This window comes from Leucoraja erinacea, chromosome 9 (genome assembly GCF_028641065.1).
Source record: "Leucoraja erinacea ecotype New England chromosome 9, Leri_hhj_1, whole genome shotgun sequence".
In the NCBI taxonomy this organism is placed as follows: domain Eukaryota; kingdom Metazoa; phylum Chordata; class Chondrichthyes; order Rajiformes; family Rajidae; genus Leucoraja; species Leucoraja erinaceus.
The window spans coordinates 16,715,535-16,737,564 of NC_073385.1; the positions used below are offsets into that span (position 1 = coordinate 16,715,535).

The following is a 22,030-nucleotide window of genomic DNA, read 5'->3' on the forward strand; positions in this document are numbered from 1 at the left end:
GAATATTTAACTAAAGTTGTTGTTGCACCAGTTTATATGTCAGTAATGAGGGATTATAGCTAAATTCATAGAAATTTCAGTGCATTTATCTCTTCCTGCCTGATGGAGTTAAGTTGTGCCATTGGAGGTATCCACTTTCAGTTTCCCATCATCTGCAGTTCTCTGTGTCTACATTCCTCCCTGGAACTGAATCCTCCTGCAGGTGTACAGTGGAGAGCATATTGACTGCTTGCACCATAGCCTGTTTCGGCAACTTGAATGCCCAGGAGGGAAGAAGACTGCACGAAGTTGTGGGCACTGCCCAGTCCATCACCGGTTCTGACCTCCTCACTATCGAAGGGGTTTACAGGAGTCTCTGCCTCATAAAAGGCAGCCAGCATTGTCAGAGACCCACACCACCCTCATTTCACCCCTGGCATCGGGAAGAAGGTGCAGGAGCCTGAAAACTGTAACGTCCAGGTTCAGGAACTGCTGCTTCCCTACAGCCATCAGGCTACTAAACACTGCAACCTCCAATAATCTCTGAATTGCATAGACTATTATTGTCTGGGACATGACAATAAAACACTCTTGTCTCGACCATTGATGGTGTTGAAGCTGGAATGTGAGTACAGAGTGGCATCCCACCCTATTTATTTTATCACTGAATTCACTATCACACTGTTCTCTGATGTTGAAACGAGGAACTTCTGATGCTGGTTTACACAGAAGGTGCTGGGGTTATTCAGCGGATCAGGTAGCATCTCTGGAGAACACGGACAGTGACATTTCCGGTCGTGACCTTTTCATCAGACTGACCTGAAATGTCACCTGAATGAATGAATGAATGAATGAATAATTGGCCAAGTATTCACATACAAGGAATTTGCCCTGGTGCTCCGCCCGCAAGTGACATACAATGACAGTTGGGAATGACACATAAAGCATTAAACACCTGTCCATGTTCTCCAGAGACGCTGTCTGATCCGCTGAGTTACTCCAGCACTCTGTCAAACGTCACCCATCCATGTTCTCCACAGATGCTGCCTGACCCGCTGAGTTACTCCAGCACTCTGTGAAACGTCACCCATCCATGTTCTCCACAGATGCTGCCCGACCCGCTGAGTTACTCCAGCACTCTGTCCTAGATATCCGATGTTGCCAGAGGAGGTAGTTGAGGCAGGTACTATAATAGCATCTAAAAGACACCTGGACAGGTACATGGATAGGAAATGTTTTGAGGGATATGGGCTAAACGCAGGCCATGAGATTAACATAGATTTGGGCATATTGGTTGGGCAGGTTTGAGTTAGAGGGTGGCATGGTGGTGCAGCAGTAGAGTAGCTGCCTTACAACACCAGAGATCCGGGTTTGATCCTGACCTTGGGCACTGTTTGTATGGAGTTTGCACATTTTCCTTGTGACCGCATGAGTTTTCTCCGGGTGCTCTGCGTCCTTCCACATTCCAAACGTGCAGGTTTGTAGGTTAATTGGCTTCTGCAGATTGCCCCATACTGTGCAGGGTAGGACTGGTGAAAGAGACGATCGCTGGTCGGTGTGGGCCAAAGCATCCGTTTCCACGCTGTATCTCTGTAAACCAAACTAAAGACCGAAGGGCCAGTTTCATTACTCTATGTTATGTGGGAAGAGACTGTGCATGCTGTGTGTATGAGAGGTAATCTGAAGCCACAGGAGAAGGGGTTTAAAAACAATGAGAGATAATCCAAGTTTACACAGACAGGAATCTATTTTTTTTCCCCTGAAAACAAGGAACAAATAACAAGCAATGCCACCGGGAAACGAAAAACAAAAGTGATCCTAGGTTTTCACACAGAGATGAGAGACACTGACCAAATTCACAGCCTGATCTCTCTCTTTTTTATGTTTAAGAAGGAACTGCAGATGCTGGAAAATCGAAGGTAGACAAAAATGCTGGAGAAACTCAGCGGGTGAGGCAGCATCTATGGAGCGAAGAAATAGATGACGTTTCGTGTCGAGACCCTTCTTCAGACTGATGTGGGTGTGGGGGGGGGGGGGGGGGGGGGGGGAAGAAGAAGGAAAGCACAAGAGGAAAAGATCTCCCACAGCCCACTGTCTCCACCTCTTCCTTTCTTCTTCCCCCCCTCACCCCCACATCAGTCTGAGGAAGGGTGTCGACCCGAAAAGTTGCCTATTTCCTTCGCTCCATTAGATGCTGCCTCACCCGCTGATTTTTGTCTACCTTCTATTTTCCAGCATCTGCAGTTCCTTCTTAAACAAAAGAGTCTACCCTCTCTCTTTCTATCTATGTATTTATTTATTATTTTTTTAACCAAAAATGATTTATTCAATTATTAACAATGATATTTACAGTACCAAATAAATCAAAACAAAACCCACCACCATAAGACAAGACAACAGATATACTGAATAAACCACTATACAACTATATTACAATCCTTATTGAGGATGACTTCCACCCCACGTGGAGACCAACGGTCCCGGAAATCCCCCTCGCCGCCCGTGGACAGCGCGTGGTCCCAAAGTATCACCCGGGTGCGGGCGTGATAGGTTCTGATCTCTCTCCGTGGCAACCATGGGAGGATTGACAAAGAACAAATCTGTTCACTGTGCCTATTCCCAGCCTTTTGAAGATCGCCAGGGAATAAATGAAATCAAGTCACTTGGTGTGGCTTGTGGCTGGAAAAAACCCATTGGAAAGGATGTTAGATTTGGATAGAGCTCACTCTCTCCAACACTCAGGCAACCGGCATCTGTCACAGCCACTGGAACCTATCAAGAGTAAGTGTTTTGACAGGGTGTCATGGTGGCGCAGCGGTAGAGTTGCTGCCTCACAGCGCTTGAGGCACCAGAGATGCATGTTCGATCCTGACTACGGGTGCTGGCTATACGGAGTTTGTACGTCCTCCCCGTGACCTGCGTGGGTTTTCTCCGAGATCCTCGGTTTCTTCCCACACTCCAAAGACGTCCAGGGTTGTCATGAATTTTAAATTGTCACTAGTGTGTGTAGGATAGTGTACTGCTAACGTGCGGGGATCGCTGGTCAGTGCGGACTCGGTGGGCCGAAGGGCCTGTTTCCGCGCCGTATCTCCAAACTAAACTAAACTAATTTAAAGAGCGCCTTTAATGTCTGAAGAAGGGTTTCAGCCCGAAACGTTGCCTGTTTCCTTCGCTCCATAGATGCTGCTGCACCCGCTGAGTTTCTCCAGCTTTTTTGTGTAACCTTTAATGTAGTAATGTGGGCCAATGTGCTTCACAGTAACGTTCTCCTGGGATGAAATGGCGGAGGAGATGAGTTTAACGGCACCATGTTCGGCATGGACATTGTGGGCCGAAGGCGTGGGAAGGAACTGCAGATGCTGGTTCGCAGCGATGATAGACACAAAATGCTGGAGTAACTCCGCGGGACACGCAGCATCTCTGTAGAGGAGGAAAGGGTAGCGTTTTGGGTCGAGACCCTTCTTCAGACTGAGAGTCAGGGGAGAGCGAAGACACGGAGATATGGAAGGGTGAGGTGTGAAAACGAGATGTCAAAGGGGACGCAGAGCAAGGAAAATGTAGAATGGATCATTGCTAGCTGGGGTAAGGTGACAAGGAAGCATACACATATAACATTTAATCAGGGCAGTCAGACTGGTCGGAGAACTAGGATGTGGGGAGGGATGGAGAAAGAGGGAATATAGAGGGAGATGGAGGATTGAGGGAGATAGGGGTGGGATGGGGATAGAGGGAAAGCCGTAGGGTCAAAAGAGGGTGGCTGTTCTGTATTTGTTTTGGGTTTTAGCTTTAGAGATACAGTATGGAACAGGCCCTTTGGCCCACCAGCCACCGATTACCCCTTCACACATGTTCTATGTTATCCCATCTTCTCATCCACTACCTAAACATGAGGGGAAATTTTACAGAGGGCCAATTAACCCACAAACCTACCTGTCTTTGGGATGTGGGAGGAAACTGGAGCACCCGGTTGGAAACCCACGTGGTCACAAGAAAAACATGCAAACGTGCAAACTCCGCGCAGGTAGCACCTGAGGTCAGGATGGAACTTGGGACGATGGAGCTGCGAGACAGCAACTCTACCAGCCGCAACTCTATCGGCTACTGTTTCCCGCAGGCACAAGGAACAGCAGGTGCTGGTTTACAAAACAAAAAAGAGACGCGGTGTTGGAGTGACTTCTTAATTTTAAAAAAAAGTCACAAAGTGCTTCTGTGATAGATCGATGTTCTATCTATCACAGAGTAGGCCCAGGGTCCCCATGTCAGAGAGCTAATGAGGTCCACACTCTCAAAGCACATGTTGGTTGGGGCCAACTTGGACGGAGGCACGTTTCATCACAATAGACTTTGCGGAAGTGACCCTCCCCTGCTAAACACGACAGTTCAGGGTTCAGTCGCACACACACACACACACACACATCGAACAGGAACTACAGACACAATCGGGTCGAGGGTTGAAGTCCTTGTCCTCATTCCAGCCGTCATCGCCTTCCTACTGGTGGCCCATCACCATCTCAAAGTCCCTGAAGCTGACGCGACCGTCCGAGTCCCGATCCACTTCCCTGCAACAAAGTAAACGTGCAGCGGTCAACACAAGAACAAGGACTGTCCACTGAAGGAGCGCCTTTCTAAACCATCAAAATCCTTCTTCCCTGCTGGGGAGGAACATAGTGCTGGAGTAACTCAGCGGGTCAGGCTGCATCCTTGGAAAACATGCATAGGTGACGTTTTGTGTTGGGACCTTTAGTCAGAACAAGGGTCTCGATTCGAAACGTCACCTAATGATTCAGTGATACTTTATTGATCATTGGGTGACATTACAGTGACCTATCCATGTTCTCCGGAGATGCTGCCTGACCTGTTGAGTTATCTCCAACACTTTGTGTCTGTATCTGTGTATGGACGTATCCTATCCATGTACCTGTCTGAATATGCAATACTATCTGTAGAATTCTCTGCCTCAGAGGGCGGTGGAGGCAGGTTCTCTGGATACTTTCAAGAGAGAGCTGGATAGGGCTCTTAAAGATAGCGGGTCAGGGGATATGGGGAGAAGGTAGGAACGGGGTACTGATTGGGGATGATCAGCCATGATCACATTGAATGGCGGTGCTGGCTCGAAGGGCTGAATGGCCTACTCCTGCACCCATTGCCTATTGTCTATTGTCTAATTCTTTGGAAAGCACCTTGGCAATTTTATAGAGATACAGTGCGGAAACAGGCACTTCAGCCCACCGAGCCCGTGCCGACCAGCCCCCATACACTGCACACTAGAGACAATTTACAGAAGCTAATTAAACAACAAACCTGCACGTCTCTGGGAAGTGGGAGGAAACCGGAGCACCCGGATAAAACCCCACAGGTCACAAGGAGAAGGTGCAAACTCTGTCCAGGCAGCACCCACAGTCAGGATCAAACCTGGGTCTCACGTCGACCATGCTGTGCAGATGCATGTTGTTGTTTATATTCCACCTCTCTTAGAGTCCACAGTTATTGTCCTGGTGCATTGATTGTACGCATGTGGAGTACAGTCCATGGATCGGCACCTTGTCGTGGTGGAGGAGCTTGTGTGGTCCTGAGATCCTGAGAGTGATGCCATCTAGAGTGATACTCCTGGTAGGGCCACCCATGGCGGTAAGGTTGAGGGGAAGGTCTGTGACATTGAGCAATCCACCCAAGACCTCAACGGTGGAACAGGCGGAGGAGGACGATGGCTGACCTTAGTGGAGCGTCACAACGACTGGGAAGGCGGATGAAGGCTGCAGCAGAAAAGGGTCTCCGGTCGTCTTGGACTCCATGTCACTAGATCCTGACCCACATCTGTCAAGGACCTTGTGGTAGCTGTCTGTGCACCAGTCTCCCCACGTTAAACAAAGTCACGCACAGGCGTCCTCCATGAGAGGACAGTCGTACTTGTTTCGAGTGACCGCCGATGATGATGAGTACGATCTGACTGGATAGCAAGCACGCAAAGTTGTTCGCTGCATCGTGGTACAGGTGACAATACAAAACAACCAAAGCAAGAATCGGGACAGAAAGGCTGAGTGACATTCTGGAAAGCATCGGCACTTAGATGTAATTAGGAAACCTCCATCATTCCCCTGCCTTCCTGCTTTCTCCCACATAAGAGATTAGTATACAAACTTAGAGCACACGGCATTGGGGGTTCAGTATTGATGTGGATAGAGAACTGGCTGGCAAACAGGAAACAAAGAGTAGGAGTAAACGGGTCCTTTTCACAATGGCAGGCAGTGACTAGTGGGGTACCCCAAGGCTCAGTGCTGGGACCCCAGCTATTTACAATATATATTAATGATCTGGATGAGGGAATTGAAGGCAATATCTTTTGCGGATGACACTAAGCTGGGGGGCAGTGTTAGGTGTGAGGAGGATGCTAGGAGACTGCAAGTTGACTTGGATAGGCTGGGTGAGTGGGCAAATGTTTGGCAGATGCAGTATAATGTGGATAAATGTGAGGTTATCCATTTTGGTGGCAAAAACGGGAAAGCAGACTATTATCTAAATGGTGGCCGATTGGGAAAGGGGGAGATGCAGCGAGACCTGGGTGTCATGGTACACCAGTCATTGAAGGTAGGCATGCAGGTGCAGCAGGCAGTAAAGAAAGCGAATGGTATGTTGGATTACATAGCAAGAGGATTTGAGTATAGGAGCAGGGAGGTTTTACTGCAGTTGTACAGGGTCTTGGTGAGACCACACCTGGTCTATTGCGTACAGTTTTGGTCTCCAAATCTGAGGAAGGACATTATTACCATAGAGGGAGTGCAGAGAAGGTTCACCAGACTGATTCCTGGGATGTCAGGACTGTTTTATGAAGAAAGACTGGATAGACTTGGTTTATACTCTCTAGAATTTAGGAGATTGAGAGGGGATCTTATAGAAACTTACAAAATTCTTAAGGGGTTGGACAGGCTAGACGCAGGAAGATTGTTTCCGATGTTGGGGAAGTCCAGGACAAGGGGTCACAGCTTAAGGATAAGGGGGAAATCCTTTAAAACCGAGATGAGGAGAACTTTTTTCACACAGAGAGTGGTGAATCTCTGGAACTCTCTGCCACAGAGGGTAGTTGAGGCCAGTTCATTGGCTATATTTAAGAGGGAGTTAGATGTGGCCCTTGTGGCCAAGGGGATCAGAGGGTATGGAGAGAAGGCGGTACGGGATACTGAGTTGGATGATCAGCCATGATCATATTGAAAGCGGTGCGGCTCGACTTAGATGCCTACTCCTACCTAATTTCTATGTTTCAGTTTCTATTCCGGTCCCTAAAGGGCCTGTCCCACTTGGGTGACCTGAAATGCGAGTTTAGAAGAGTTTGCCCTGGACTCAAACTCGCAGCATGGTCGACACGAGGTCCTAGCCGGTCGTATGAGGTGGCTGGAACTCTCCTTCATGCTTGAGGGAGGTTCCCGCCTACTCACGGCAGCTAGGTCACGGAAAATGTTTCAGGATGTTGAAAAATTTTCCGCGAGTAAAATTATACTTCTTAAAAGTCTCTCCACTCCTTCTCACCCCTTCTCCCCCCCTTCTCTTCCCTTCTCTCCCCTTTCTCTCCACCTTCTCTCCACCTTCTCTCACCCTCCTCTCCCCCTTCTGTCTCCCTTCTCTCTTCTTCTCTCTCCTTCTCTCCGCTTCTCTCCCCTCTCCCCCCCAGCCCCCCCCAGCCCCATGTTCCATAGGAACTCTGCTCCTATGCCCTGTGGAAGGAGAGGAATGGGAATGGAAATGAAGAGGAATGTTGGAGGATAGTAGAGTCATAGAGTCTTACAGCGTGGAAACAGGCCCTTTGTCCCAACTTGCTCATGTCAACCAACATATCCCAGCTACACTAGTCCCACCTGCCTGAGTTTGGTCCATATCCCTCTAAACCTATCCTATCCATGTACCTGTCTAAATGTTTCTTAAACCTTGCGATAGTACCTGCCTCAACTACCTCCTCCAGCAGCTCGTTCCATAAACCTACCACCCTCTGCATGGAAAAGTTACCCCTCAGGTTCCTGTAAAATCTTTTCCTCCCTTCACCTTAAACCTACACGGTGGCACAGCAGTCGAGTTGCTGCCTCACAGCGGCAGAGACCCAGATTCAATCTTGACCATGGGTGCTGTATGTATGGAGATTGTACATTCTACGTGACTGCGTGGGTTTTCTCCGGGTGCTCCGGTTTCCTCCCATACGCCAAAGACATACACGTTAGTAGGTTATTTGGCTTTGGTAAAAATTGTAAATTGTCCCAAGTGTGTGGGATCGCGTTAGTGTACGGGGTGATCACTGGTCGGCACGACACCCGGTGGGCCGAAGGGCCTGTTTCCATGCTGTATCTCTAAACTAAACTAAACTATGTCCTCCAGTTCTCGATTCCTCTCCTCCGGGCAGGAGACTCTGTGCGTCTACCCGATCTATTCCTCTCATGCTTTTGTACACCTCTATAAGATGCCCCCTCATCCTCCAGCGCTCCAAGGAACAGAGTCCTAGCCTGCTCAACCTCTGCCTATAGCTCAGGCCCTTGAGTCCTGGCCACATCCTCGCAAATGAATCTCCTTGCGATGCACATCTTCCATTATCTTCCCATATCGGGGACTATTGCGCTGTGTGTGTCTGGGGATAGACTGATGGAACATTGACCCACAACAATCTGAGCCTGATGGGTTTTTAATGACTCTCTCTTCATCAAGCAGACACACAGACACTAAATTGCGATTATGGTGATTCAGAAGCAAATCTGCAGGGTAATTTTGCAGCGTGACCTCGCAGTGGAACTGCAGTGTGTACGGTTGCAGCAGCAGGTTCTTCACTGATATTGATAGTGGTGCAGGTGCTTGGCCAGCTTCATTCAAGCAATGGCTATGGTACGGTACAGTACTATATTTGTCATGTGTACCTATTCACCCAGAGAGTTGTGAATCTGTGGAATTCTCTGCCTCTGGATGCTTTCAAGAGGGAGTTAGATAGAGCTCTTAAAGATAGCGGAGTCAGGGTAATGGGGAAAAGGCTGGAAAGGGGTGATCAGGTATTATCACATTGAATGGCAGTGCTGACTCGAAGGGCCGACTGGCCTACTCCTGCACCTATTGTCTATTGTCTATTGTAACGAGGTCCAGTGAAATTCATTTTAGTACACAGTTCAGTACAAGCATCACTATACATAAGCACTCAGCACACCAACACTTCCACTTCCTTAGAAGGCTTAGGAAGTTCGGCATGTCCCTGTGTCACAAGGTAGGCAAGTCAACATCAATTCCTTTGCACCCTACCATTAACTCTATGTGTCCTACCCATGTTTGACTTCCTAAAATGCAAACCTTGCACTGTCAGGATTATATTCCATCTGGCAATGCCCCGCACACAATCTTCCACCTCCACTATTAACTTGCTGTTCCTTCAGGCCAGCCTCCTCACTGTCCACTATCGGTCGGCCACGGTGGCGCAGCGGTAGAGTTGCTGCCTCACAGCGCCAGGGACCCTGGTTCGATCCTGACTACTGGTGCTGCCTGTATGGAGTTTGGACGTTCTCCCATGACCAACTGGGTATCCTCCGGGTGCTCCGGTTTCCTCCCACAACCCAAAGACGTGCAGGTCTGTAGGTTAGTTGGCTTCTGTGCATTGTCCCCTAGTGTGTGGGATGGAACAAGTGTATGGGTGAGGGTACTGTCCGATTCACCTCTACTCCACTGAATTTGTCCGTGGAACTGATGTATTACCTTGCTGAGAACTATATTCTGCACCTCTTTGTTTTATCTATTGTACTTGAGTTTGAACTGATTGTATCTACACTACGTATGGTATATCTGATCTGTTTGGATAACATGCAAAACAAGGCTTTAGACAATAGACAATAGACAATAGGTGCAGGAGTAGGCCATTCAGCCCTTCGAGCCAACACCGCCATTCAATGTGATCATGGCTGATCATCCACAATCAGTACCCCGTTCCTGCCTTCTCCCCATATCCCCTGACTCTGCTATCTTAACCATATAACCATATAACAATTACAGCACGGAAACAGGCCATCTCGGCCCTACAAGTCCATGCCGAACAAATGTTTTTCCCCTTAGTCCCACCTGCCTGCACTCGTACCATAACCCTCCATTCCCTTCTCATCCATATGCCTATCCAATTTATTTTTAAATGATACCAATGAACCTGCCTCCACCACTTCCACTGGGAGCTCATTCCACACCGCCACCATTCTCTGCGTAAAGAATTTCCCCCTCATATTACCCCTAAACTTCTGTCCCTTAATTCTGAAGTCATGTCCTCTTGTTTGAATCTTCCCTATTCTCAAAGGGAAAAGCTTGTCCACATCAACTCTGTCTATCCCTCTCATCATTTTAAAGACCTCTATCAGGTCCCCCCTTAACCTTCTGCGCTCCAAAGAATAAAGCCCTAACTTGTTCAACCTTTCTCTGTAACTTAGTTGCTGAAACCCAGGCAACATTCTAGTAAATCTCCTCTGTACTCTCTCTATTTTGTTGACATCCTTCCTATAATTTAAGAGCCTTATTTAGCTCTCTCTTGAAAGCATCCAGAGAACCGGCCTCCACCTCCCTCTGAGGCAGAGAATTCCACAGACTCACAACTCTCTGTGAGAAAAAGTGTTTTCTCATCTCTGTTCTAAATGGCTTACCCCTTATTCTTGAACAGGGGCCCTGGTTCTGGACTCCCCCAACATCTGGAACATGTTTCCTTTCTCTAGCGTGTCCAAACCCTTAATAATCTTATATGTTTCAATAAGATCCCCTCGCACCCTTCTAAACTCCAGAGTGTACAAGCCCAGCCACTCCATTCTCTCAGCTTATGACAGTCCCGCCATCCCGATTGCACTGTACCTCGGTACATGTGACAAAGATAAACCCAAATAAATAGGGCTGCACGGTGGCGTAGTGGTAGAGCAACTGCCTTACAGCGCCGGAGACCAGGGTTCGATCCTGACTACGGGTGCTGTCTGTATGGAGTTTGTACGTTCTCCCCGTGACCTGCGTGAGTTTTCTCCCGGGCGGTGGGTGTACGGAACAAGCTGCCAGAGGAGGTGGTTGAGGCGGGAACTATCCCAACGTTTTAGAAACGGATAAAGAGTTACATGGATAGGACAGGTTTGGAGGGTTATGGGCCAAACGCGGGCAGGTGGGACTAGTGTAGACGGGACATGTTGGACCATGTGGGCAACTTGGGCCGAAGGGCCTGTTTCCACACAGTTTCACTCTATGACTTTGATTTTCTCCCACACTCCAAAGATGTACAGGTTAATTGGCTTGGTATAAATGTAACATTGTCCCTAGTGTGTGTAGGGTAGTGTTAGTGTGCAGGGATCGCTGGTCGGTACGGACTCGGTGGGCCGAAGGGCCTGTTTCCGCGCTGCTAAACCTAAACCTGAACGTACTGCATATATACGTGTTTACTGCACATTTGGATATATGGGCTGTTAAATCTATAGTTTAAAAAAATCCTCTGCACAATGCAGATCCATCCTTCATGCCCATATTGTGCTTAGTGTCGGCAGCTGTATCTCTATCAGACCTGGCAACGCTTCCAACATCAACTTAACTAGCAATGTGTTAATAGGCAATGGCTGACAGCCACACACCTGACAATTTTGTTAATGAGACTCTGGCGCACGAGGGTTGCTAAAAACAATTCGTCAAACACACCACTGTTGTTGGCCGAAGATCGATCGCGACTGAAGTGTATTCAAGAAAGGAATTTCACTGTACTCAGGCACATGTGACCAAGTACCATTGGAACGGGAAACGAGAGATATAGGCGGCGATACAGAGAGATGTAGAACGAATGAATGAAAGATTTGCAAACAAGTAACGATGGTAAAGGAAACAGGCCCTTGTCAGCTGTGGGCTGGGATAAACGAGTTCCAGACAATGAAGCTCACCGGGACAACGTTGAAACGAGTACAACGGCTGGGGAGGGACGGAGAGAGGGTGGGCGCAAGGGCTGCTTGAAGATAGAGAAATCAATGTCCATACCACTGGGTAGTGAGCTGCCCAAGCGGAATATAAGGTGCTGTTCCTCCAATTTGCGCTGGGCCTCACTCTGACAAGGGAGGAGGCCCTGGACAGAAAGGTCAGTGTGGGAATGAGTGGCTCCATCATTTTGTGTCTAACTTTGGTTTAAACCAGCATCTGCAGTCCCTTCCTGCACAAGTACCATTGATCCATTAACTGATCACCGCCCATGATGAATTCCTGACTCTTATCCTCCACACGCCAACCAATAAAGATTCTTGATGCGGCACGGTGGTGCAGCGGTAGAGTTGCTGCCCCACAGTGCCAGAGACCCGGGTTCGATCCCGACTACGGGTGCTGTCTGTACGGAGTTTGTACGTTCTCCCCGTGACCTGCGTGGGTTTTCTCCGGGATCTTCGGTTTCCACCCACACTCCAAAGACTTTGTAGGTTAATTGCCTTGGTAAAACTGTAAATTGTCCCTAGAGTGTACGATAGCGCTAGTGTGCGAGGATCACTGGTCAGTGCGGACTTGCTGAGCCAACGGACCTATTTCCAGGCTGTATCTCGAAACTAAACGATATAGATCACCTCTCATTCTTCAAAAGGACAGAGGAAGCAGGAGCGTAAGGGAAGGAAGAATAATTGTTTTCTGCTGTTCAAACTCTTCAATTTAGACAATAGACAATAGGTGCAGGAGTAGGCCATTCGGCCCATTGTGCCAGTACCGCCATTCAATGTGATCATGGCTGATCATCCACAATCAGTACCCCGTTCCTGACTTCTCCCCATATCCTCTGACTCCGCTATCTTTAAGAGCCCTATCTAGCTCTCCCTTGGAAGTATCCAGGGAACCGGCCTCCACTGCCATCTGAGGCAGAGAATTCCACAGACTCACAACTCTCTGTGTGAAAAAATGTTTCCTCATCTCCATTCTAAATGGCTTACCCCTTATTCTTAAACTGTGGCCCCTGGTTCTGGATTCCCCCAACATCGGGAACATGTTTCCTGCCTCTAGCATGTCCAAACCCTTAATAATCTTATATGTTTCAATAAGAATCCTCTCATCCTTCCAAACTCCATAGTATACAAGCTCCATTCTCTCAGCATATGACAGTCCCGTCATCCCGGGAATTAACCTTGTAAACCTACGCTGCACTCCCTCAATAGCAAGAATATCCATCCTCAAAATAGGGGACTAAAACTGCACACAATACTCCTGGTGTGGTCTCACTAGGGACCTGTACAACATTAAAGGGCCTGTCCCACTTGGGCGCCATTTGCGCATTATGCAGATGGCGCACGAAGATTTTGTACATCCCAAAATCCTGGGGCGGCACGCGACCGCGCGTCACTGCTTATGTCACCATGCACCATGCGCTCGTAATGCGCACCATGCGCGCATCACGTGCGCGTCGTGACGCGTAAATGATGTCGTGTAAATGACGTGCAAATGACGCCCAAGTGAGACAGGCCCTTAAAGGTCATTTAAAGCGGAGAACCCGTTCTAAACCAGCATTTTGTATCACTTAAAACAAGCCTGCTGGAAGTAACATTTGCAAGACAGACGCAGGTATGCGGGACTGACTGCTCCATCTGGCTTCTACCAGAGATGGGATAACGATGGTGGTGTGTGGAAAAGACCCGTTACTATGACAGAAGGCAGTCCCCGGGGGAGGCAGCTCCGCTACATGATTGTAATCACAACCTTGCTTCTTCCTGACTGACCCGTGAAACAGAACCCATTAGGCTGCAGCACCATCTGGATAAGTCTACAATGACACAAGGCGGCAGGGGGGGAGGGGGGTGAACATAAAGGGAGAAGGGCAACGTGGGGCTGGGGTCTTTATCACATCCTGTTGTCTGCCTGCCAGCATTGTTCAAAGATCGACGTTTTAGATCCGTGCTCTGAGGTGGTCGGTGCGGGCTCGGTGGGCCGAAGGGGCCTGTTTCCGCACGGTATCTCTAAACTAGGACTAAACATGCGGTCGGATCCGCTGAGTTACTCCAGCACCGTGCGTTTTTACAGCACAACGCCTTCAACACCTGTGAGTGGAGGCTTCGACAATAGACAATAGACAATAGGTGCAGGAGGAGGCCATTCGGCCCTTCGAGCCAGCACCGCCATTCAATGTGATCATGGCTGATCATCCCCAATCAGTACCCCGTTCCTGCCTTCTCCCCATATCCCGTGACTCCGCTATCTTTAAGAGCCCTATCTAGCTCTCTCTTGAAAGCATCCAGAGCACCTGCCTCCACCGCCCTCTGAGGCAGAGAATTCCACAGACTCACAACTCTCTGCGAGAAAAAGTGTTTCCTCGTCTCCGTTCTAAATTGCTTACCCCTTATTCTTAAACTGTGGCCCTGGTTCTGGACTCCCCCAACATCGGGAACATGTTTCCTGCCTCTAACGTGTCCATACCCTTAACAATCTTATATGTTTCAATGAAATTCCCTCTCATCCTTCTGAACTCCAGAGTGTAGAGGCTTCAGAGGCTCCGGACGCCTCACGGCGGGCCGCGCAGAAGCCGAGGCTGGAGCCTCGTGGGTCGACGGGGCCGCCGGCCAGGGACCCGGGTTGGCGCCACGGAGGAGTCCGGAGACGACCCGGCTGCGTTAGTAGAGAGGTCGGCGCGGCGGCCGATGATGGCGCCGGCCGACGGAAGTGGATGGACCACGTGGAAGTGTGGACGCCGCTGCTGAGGGTGGGAACAATGGTGGGCCCCGAGTGGAGGGGGGGAGGACTGCCCTAGGGGGGGGGGGGGTGGAGAACAATGGAGGGCCCGGTGTGGGGGGGAGGGCGCCGAGAGTGAGGGGGGGGGGGGGGGGGGCAGAGGACAAGGGTGGATCTGGCGCTGATACTTTGTACCCTCGTCAGCGCCCTTTAGGTGGCGACTCTTTGCATACCTTGGGCATGCAAGCAAAGAATTTCACTGTGAATTTCACAATAAACTATTCCTTCACTCATTCCTCCTGCTCTTTGAATCTTCTGTAATAATCGTGCGTCCCTGCCAATGGTCATTCACCGAGCTGGACAGTGCCAACGTCCAACATCTTATTGAAGATTACGGGCAACTTTTACCTTGTGTTTGGCAACTTGCTCACAGGAAGCTGCACTGCCAAGCTATGAAGAGCAACAGGCCCATATGCTCACTGACAAATTTAGCCAAATACACCTGTCGTCTTGCTATTCCAGTCAGGAACAGCAACAACCCACGTTCATAGAGCGGCCAAATGTTCCAAAGCCATTCAGTTTGCTTTGATTTAGTTTGGCTCAGTTAGGTTAGATTTAGATTAGTTTAGGTCATAAGATCATAGGTGATAAAAGCAGAATTAGGCCAGGCCCATCAAATCTACTCCACCCCAACGCATCACCGGTTCTCCCCACGCTCTCCCCTCCATTGAGTCTGTGAGGCCATCTAAGCAAGGCGTGTCTGCGGAGGGCGCTCAGCATCGCCAAGGACTGCTCTGGCACCCCAACCATTGGACTGTTTACCCTCCTACCATCAGGGAGGCGCTACAGGTCTCTCCGTTACCGAACCAGCAGGTCGAGGAACAGCTTCAGGAGTTTTCGGCGGCTCAATGTGATCATGCGCTGAGCATCACTCTACAATTTCAGAAACAACGTACCTCGGTGACTGCCAACATCGTTTAGAGATTAATATCTCTAAACTAAACTAAACTAAGCCCACCGAGTTTGTGCCGACCCTTCCCATCGATCACCCATACTTCAGTTCTATTTTGCATGTTGCATCCTACACACTAGTGGCAAGTGGGGCCAATACACCTTCAATCCTGCACGTCTTTGGGATGTGGGAGGAAACCGGAGCACCTGGAGAAAACCCACGCAGTCGCAGGGAGAAGGTGCAAACTCCGTGCAGACAGCACCCGTGGACAGAGTCGAACCCGAGACTCTGGCGCTGTGGGGAGGAGAAGTTCAAATTGCTCACAATATTCCAAATGTGGCCTGACCAGCGCCTTATTGATTAGAGGGCATAGCTTTAAGGTGAATGGGGCGAAGTTTAGAGGAGATGTGAAGGGCAAGTTTTTACACAGTGGGTGATGCATACATACCTGGAACAAGCTGCCAAGAGTGGTGATGGTGGAGGCAGATATGATAGTGGCAGTAAGAGACTTTCAGATACGCACATGGTTAAGCAGGGAATGGAGGGATATGGATCTTGTGAGGCATAGGTGATGAGTTTAACTAGGAATCATGATGTTATGGGCTGAAGGGCCTGTTCCTGTGCTGTGCTGTTCTATGTTCATTCTTACTGATGATGGGCGCTGATGAAAATCAACGCGGTCACGGGGAGAATGTACGAACTCTGTGCAGACAAGCACCCGTAGTCAGGATCCAACCCGGGTCCCCGGCGCTGTGAGGCGGCAACTCTACCGCTGCGCCACCGTGCCGCCATTATACTTATGTTATAGGACAATAACTTCATATTCAGTAATAGGCTACCTACAATGCTTAAAAGAAAGGGGAAAGAGAGAGACACTGCAAAAAAAACAAAGCACCATAATGAAAGGAGGCCTGCGACCATAGTCTCATCACCGGTAGACATAAATGCTGGAGAAACTCAGCGGGTGAGGCAGCATCTATGGAGCGAAGAAATAGGTGACATTTTGGGTCGAGACTCCTCTTCAGACTGATGTTTGGGGGGGAAGAAGAAAGGAAGAGGGGGAGAGTGGGCTGTGGGAGGGCTGTGGGAGAGCTGGGAAGAAGGGTCTCGACCCGAAACGCCACCTATTCCTTCGCTCCATAGATGCTGCCTCACCCGCTGAGTTTCTCCAGCATTGTAGTCTACATTCGGTCTTTCCAGCGTCTGCAGTTCTTTCTTAAAGATAGACTGACCACTGATCAGGAATGAATGAACAGGCTGTGTCTCTCTCATCTTGAAAGGAGAGGCAAGAGCAATGACCTAATACAAATCCACAGGTGGTGAAGAGCAAAACCTTGTGATCCTTATGTATTGTACCAGTCATTCCTGATCTCTGCTCAAAGACCATAGAAGCTATGGTTTAGAGATAAGATACACGTGGGCTTCCAAAGGCTGGAGTGTGTACAAAAAGATATTCACAAAATGCCGCAGTAACTCAGTGGGACAGTCTGGAGAGAAGGAATGGGTAACGTTTCAGGGTCGAGACCCTTCTTCAGAGGGAGAGTGAGTCAATAGACAATAGACAATAGATAATAGGTGCAGGAGTAGGCCTATTGGCCCTTCGAGCCAGCACCGCCATTCAATGTGACCATGGCTGACCATCCCCAATCAGTACCCCGTTCCTGCCTTCTCCCCATATCCCCTGACTCCGCTATCTAGCTCTCTCTTGAAAGTATCCAGAGAGCCGGCCTCCACCGCCCTCTGAGGCAGAGAATTCCACAGACTCACAACTCTATGTGTGAAAAAATGTTTCCTCGTTCTAAATGGCTTATCCCTTATTCTTAAACTGTGGACCCTGGTTCTGGATTCCCCCAACATCGGGAACACGTTTCCTGCCTCTAGCGTGTCCAAACACTTAATAATCTTATATGTTTCAATAAGATACCCTCTCATCCTTCTAAACTCCAGCATGTACAAGCCCAGCCGCTCCATTGTGAGACGCAGAGATATGGAAGAGTAAGATGTGAAAACGACAGATCAAAGGGGACGAAGGTCAAGGAAAATGTACAATGGTTCATGGTTAGATGAGGGGAATCTGACAACGAGGCTTACAATCAGTAACATTTAATCAGGACAGTGAAATAGTCGGAGAACTAGGGCGGGGGAGGGAAAGAGAGAGAGGGAAAACAAGGATCACTTGAAGTTAGAGAAATCAATTTTCATACTGCTGGGTTGAAAGCTGCCCATGCAGTGTATATGCAAGATGGCGTTTCAAGATTCAAGATTCAAGAGAGTTTATTGTCATGTGTCCCAGATAGGACAATGAAATTCTTGCTTTGCTTCAGCACCACAGAATTATAGAAGGCATGAATACAGAACAGATCAGTGTGTCCATATACCAGTGTATAAATATATACACACATGAATAAATAAAACAGATAAAGTGCAAATAAACAGATAATAGGCTATTAATGTTCAGAGTTTTGTTTGAGTTGAGTTTAATACCTGATGGCTGTGGGGAAGAAGCTGTTTCTGAACCTGGACGTTGCAGTCTTCAGGCTCCTGTACCTTCTACCTAAAGGTAGCGGGGAGGTGAGTGTGTGGCCAGGATGGTGTGGGTCCTTGATGATGCTGCCTGCCTTTTTGAGGCAGCGACTGCGATAGATCCCCTCGATGGTAGGGAGGTCAGAGCCGATGATGGACTGGGCAGTGTTTACTACTTTTTGTAGTCTTTTCCGCTCCTGGGCGCTCAGGTTGCCGAACCAAGCCACGATGCAATCGGACAGCATGCTCTCTACTGTGTACCTGTAGAAGTTAGAGAGAGTCCTCCATGACAAACCGACTCTCCGTAATCATCTCAGGAAGTAGAGGCGCTGATGTGCTTTCTTTATGATTGCATCAGTGTTCTGGGACCAGGAGAGACCTTCAGAGATGTGCACGCCCAGGAATCTCAGCCTTACTTTCAATTAGTTTAGTTTTAGTTTTAGAGATACGGTATAGAAGCAGGTCCGTCCGATCACCGAGTCTGCGCCGACCAACAATAACCCCGTACAGTATTTCTATCCTGTACACCAGGGAGAATTTAGAGGCCAATTAACCTACAAAGCTGCGCGTTTTTGGCATGCGGGTGGAAGCTGGAGCACCCGGAGGAAACCCACGAGGTCACAGGGGGACCGTGCAAACTGCATACAGACGGCACCCACAGTCAGGATTGAACCCAGGTCTCTGGCGCTGTGAGGCAGCAGCTCTACCATTACGCCACCGTGCCTGCAGTCCTGCCCCTAATATTACAATGTTAATTAGCTTGGTATAAATGGATAAATGTCAAAAATTGTCCCCAGTGTGTGTAGGATAGTGTTAGAGTGCGGGGATCGCTGGTCGGCGCGGAATCGGTGGGCCGAAGGGTGCTTTTCTGGGCCTTATCTCTAATCTAAACAAAACTAATCCTCTCCCCTGTCAGCATCTCAGTCTGAAGAAGGGTCTCGACCCAAAACGTCACCCTTTCCTTCTCTCCAGAGATGCTGCCTGTCCCCCTAAGTTACTCCAGCATTTTGTGTCTATATTTTTGTACATGCTGCAGCCTTTGGAAGCCCGCCTGTCTCTAAACTAAACTATGTATAGCGTGTTTGAGTTTAGTTTATTGTCCGAGGTACAGTGAAAAGCTTTCTTGTTGCATGCTAACCAGTCAGCGGAAAGACAATACATGATTACAATCGAGCCGTCCACAGTGTACAGATACAGGATAAAGGGAATAACCTGAATAACGTTTATTGCAAGATAAAAGTTTAGATACTTCTTTGGCATTGGACTTGGTTTCCTTGGTTGAGCGTTTATCCTGGTGTTATGGCACAAGTACTTTGTGTTTTAATTGTAATTCAATGCAGTGACCTGGCATGTGTGTGGGATAGTGTGGAATTGTGTTAACTGTGTTTTCTTTGCTGTTATGACGGCAGGGAACGGAATTCTGTTCAAACATTTGTTTGTTTGAATGACAATAAAAGGCATTCTAAATTTCTAAAGGTATGTCCTTTTATTCTGAGGCCAGGTTCTCTGGAGGCCATTTCTGGAAACATCCTTTCAATGTCCACTCTATCCAGTGGGTTTCAATGAGAACCCCCTCATCTTTCTGAAGTGCAGCGAGGACAGGTCCAGAACCATCAAACCCACCTCATATATTAGCCCAATCATCCCTGAGATCATTCTCGTAAACTTTCTCTGGACCCTGTTCAAACACCAGCAGATCCATCCTCAGATATGGAGCCCAAATACAGTCTACTGCCTCAAGTGTCATAGAGTTTGCAAGTTCTCACTTTGACCACGTGGGTTTCCTCCAGGTGCTCCGGTTTCCTCCCACATCCCAAAGACGTGCAGGTTTGTAGGTTAATTGGCCCTCTGTAAATTGCCGCTAGTGTGTAGCAAGTGGATTAGAAAGTGGGATGACATAGAACTGGTGTGAATGGGTGATCGATGGTCGGCGTGGACTCAGTGGGCTGAAGGGCCTGTTTCCAATCGATGCAATCTAGAAGTGCTTTTATCTCTCAGATGAACAAATGTCTCTTCTGTCCCCGACTCCGCCTGCATTGACCTTAATCATTAATTGACTAGATTCATCGAGGGCCTTTTAGAACTTATGTGTAGGAAGGAACTGCAGATGCTGATTTACACTGAAGGTAGACACAAAATGCTGGAATAACTCAGCGGGACAGACAGAATCTCTGGAGAGAAGGAATGGTTAAGACATTTCAGTCTGAAGAAGGTTCTCAACCTGAAATGTCACCCATTCCTCTCCAGAGATGCTGCCTGTTTCTCCGACATTTTGTGTCTATTTTCACTTCGGAACTTACAGGAGAAGCTTTTTGTGTCTATCGTCGGTTTACACCAGTATCTGCAGTTCCTTCTTACACATCTCAAACTACTCCATGATGTTACTTATTCAAAGAATTATTTGAGGCTGGTTAAGATAGAATCCCTGTTATAGTGATATTTCCATGATTTTACAGACCATTGATATTAAGTGGGAGAAACTCAGCGGGTGAGGCAGCATCTATGGAGCGAAGGAAGAGGCGACGTTTCGGGTCGAGACCCTTCTTCAGACCCTTCTTCAGTCTTAGAAACCAGGGGCCACAGTATTAGAATAAAGGGGGAGGCCATTTAAGACTGAGGTGAGGAAAAACTTTTTCACCCAGAGAGTTGTGAATTTGTGGAATTCTCTGCCACAGAGGACAAATCACTGGATGGATTTAAGAGAGATTTAGAAAGAGCTCTAGGGGCTAGTGGAATCAAGGGATATGGGGAGAAGGCAGGCACGGGTTATTGATCGGGGACGATCAGCCATGATCACAATGAATGGCGGTGCTGGCTCGAAGGGCCGAATAGCCTCCTCCTGCACCTATTTTCTATGTTTCTACGTCTCCTATTCCTTTTCCGGCATCTGCAGTTCTTTCTTAAACATTGATATTAAGTGGCTTGTTTGCAGCACACCCTGGACTTCTTCCCTCTCACTGCCTAATGCAGGTATAACAACTACTTCCCGGCAGCCTGGGCTGCACCTTTCTTGAATGAATGATTATATGTGAGCCGTGCTGCCCTGCTCCCACTCTCCTGGTTGCCTCTACAAAGCTCAGATGCAATACATTTCAATAAAGGCTATATCCTCTTTCTGAGTATGATTACTCAATTTAATATCTCTCTTTTTTAGTTTAAAGGCAAATATATCATTTTTAATCTCAAATTATGTCAAACCAGCTAGCTGATCTCTCTATCCTAGAAAATACCGAAGCAGAATTACTATTTAATATTGCTACCATTTAACCAGTGCTGCCTGAACCTGTCATTTAGTTCAGTTTAGTTCAGAGATACAGTGCGGGAACGTGCCCTTCAGCCCACCAAGCGATCCCCGTACACTTTCACTATCCTACAAACTAGGGACAATTTACAATTTTTTACCGAAGCCAATTAGTCTGACAATAGACAATAGACAATAGGTGCAGGAGTAGGCGATTCGGCCCTTCGAGCCAGCACCGCCATTTAATGTGATCATGGCTGATCATCCCCAATCAGTACCTCGTTCCTGCCTTCCCCCCATATCCCCTGACTCCGCTATCTTTAAGAGGCCTATCTAGCTCTCTCTTGAAAGTATCCAGAGAACCGAGAATTCCACAGACTCACAACTCTCTGTGAGAAAAAGTGTTTCCTCTTCTCCGTTCTAAATGGCTTACCCCTTATTCTTAAAAAGTCTGAAGAAGGGTCACGACCCGAAACGTCACCCATTTCATTCTCTTCAGAAATGCTGCCTGTCCCGCTGAGTTCCTCCAGCTTTTTGTGTCAACCTACAAACCTGTATGTCTTTGGAGTGTGAAAGGAAACCAGAGCACCCGGAGAAAACCCACACGGTCAGGGGGAGAACGTACAAACTCCATACAGATAGCACCCAAGACCGCAAGAAACTGCAGAGATGTGGACGCAGCCCAGACCATCACGCAA

General features: G+C 48.3%; 1 protein-coding gene across 3 annotated transcripts in view; it reads right to left on the reverse strand.

Annotated features, from left to right (window-relative positions):
* Nucleotides 1–22,030, reverse strand: part of efcab11 (EF-hand calcium binding domain 11) — an 88,082-nt gene that overhangs the window by 19,910 nt on the left and 46,142 nt on the right. Inside the window, exons 6-7 of one of the 3 annotated variants that reach the window (XM_055640212.1) lie at nucleotides 3,203–4,538; nucleotides 2,271–3,100 (exon numbers count right to left, since the gene is read on the reverse strand). The exons of 1 other annotated variant lie outside the window; for it this stretch is intronic. In XM_055640212.1, coding sequence (XP_055496187.1) covers nucleotides 4,469–4,538 — 70 coding nt within the window. In that variant the 3' untranslated portion in view covers nucleotides 2,271–3,100; nucleotides 3,203–4,468. Of the gene's footprint in view, nucleotides 1–2,270; nucleotides 3,101–3,202; nucleotides 4,539–17,651; nucleotides 18,353–22,030 lie in introns of those variants that run through there. One more of the 3 variants, XM_055640210.1, reaches the window with a different exon arrangement.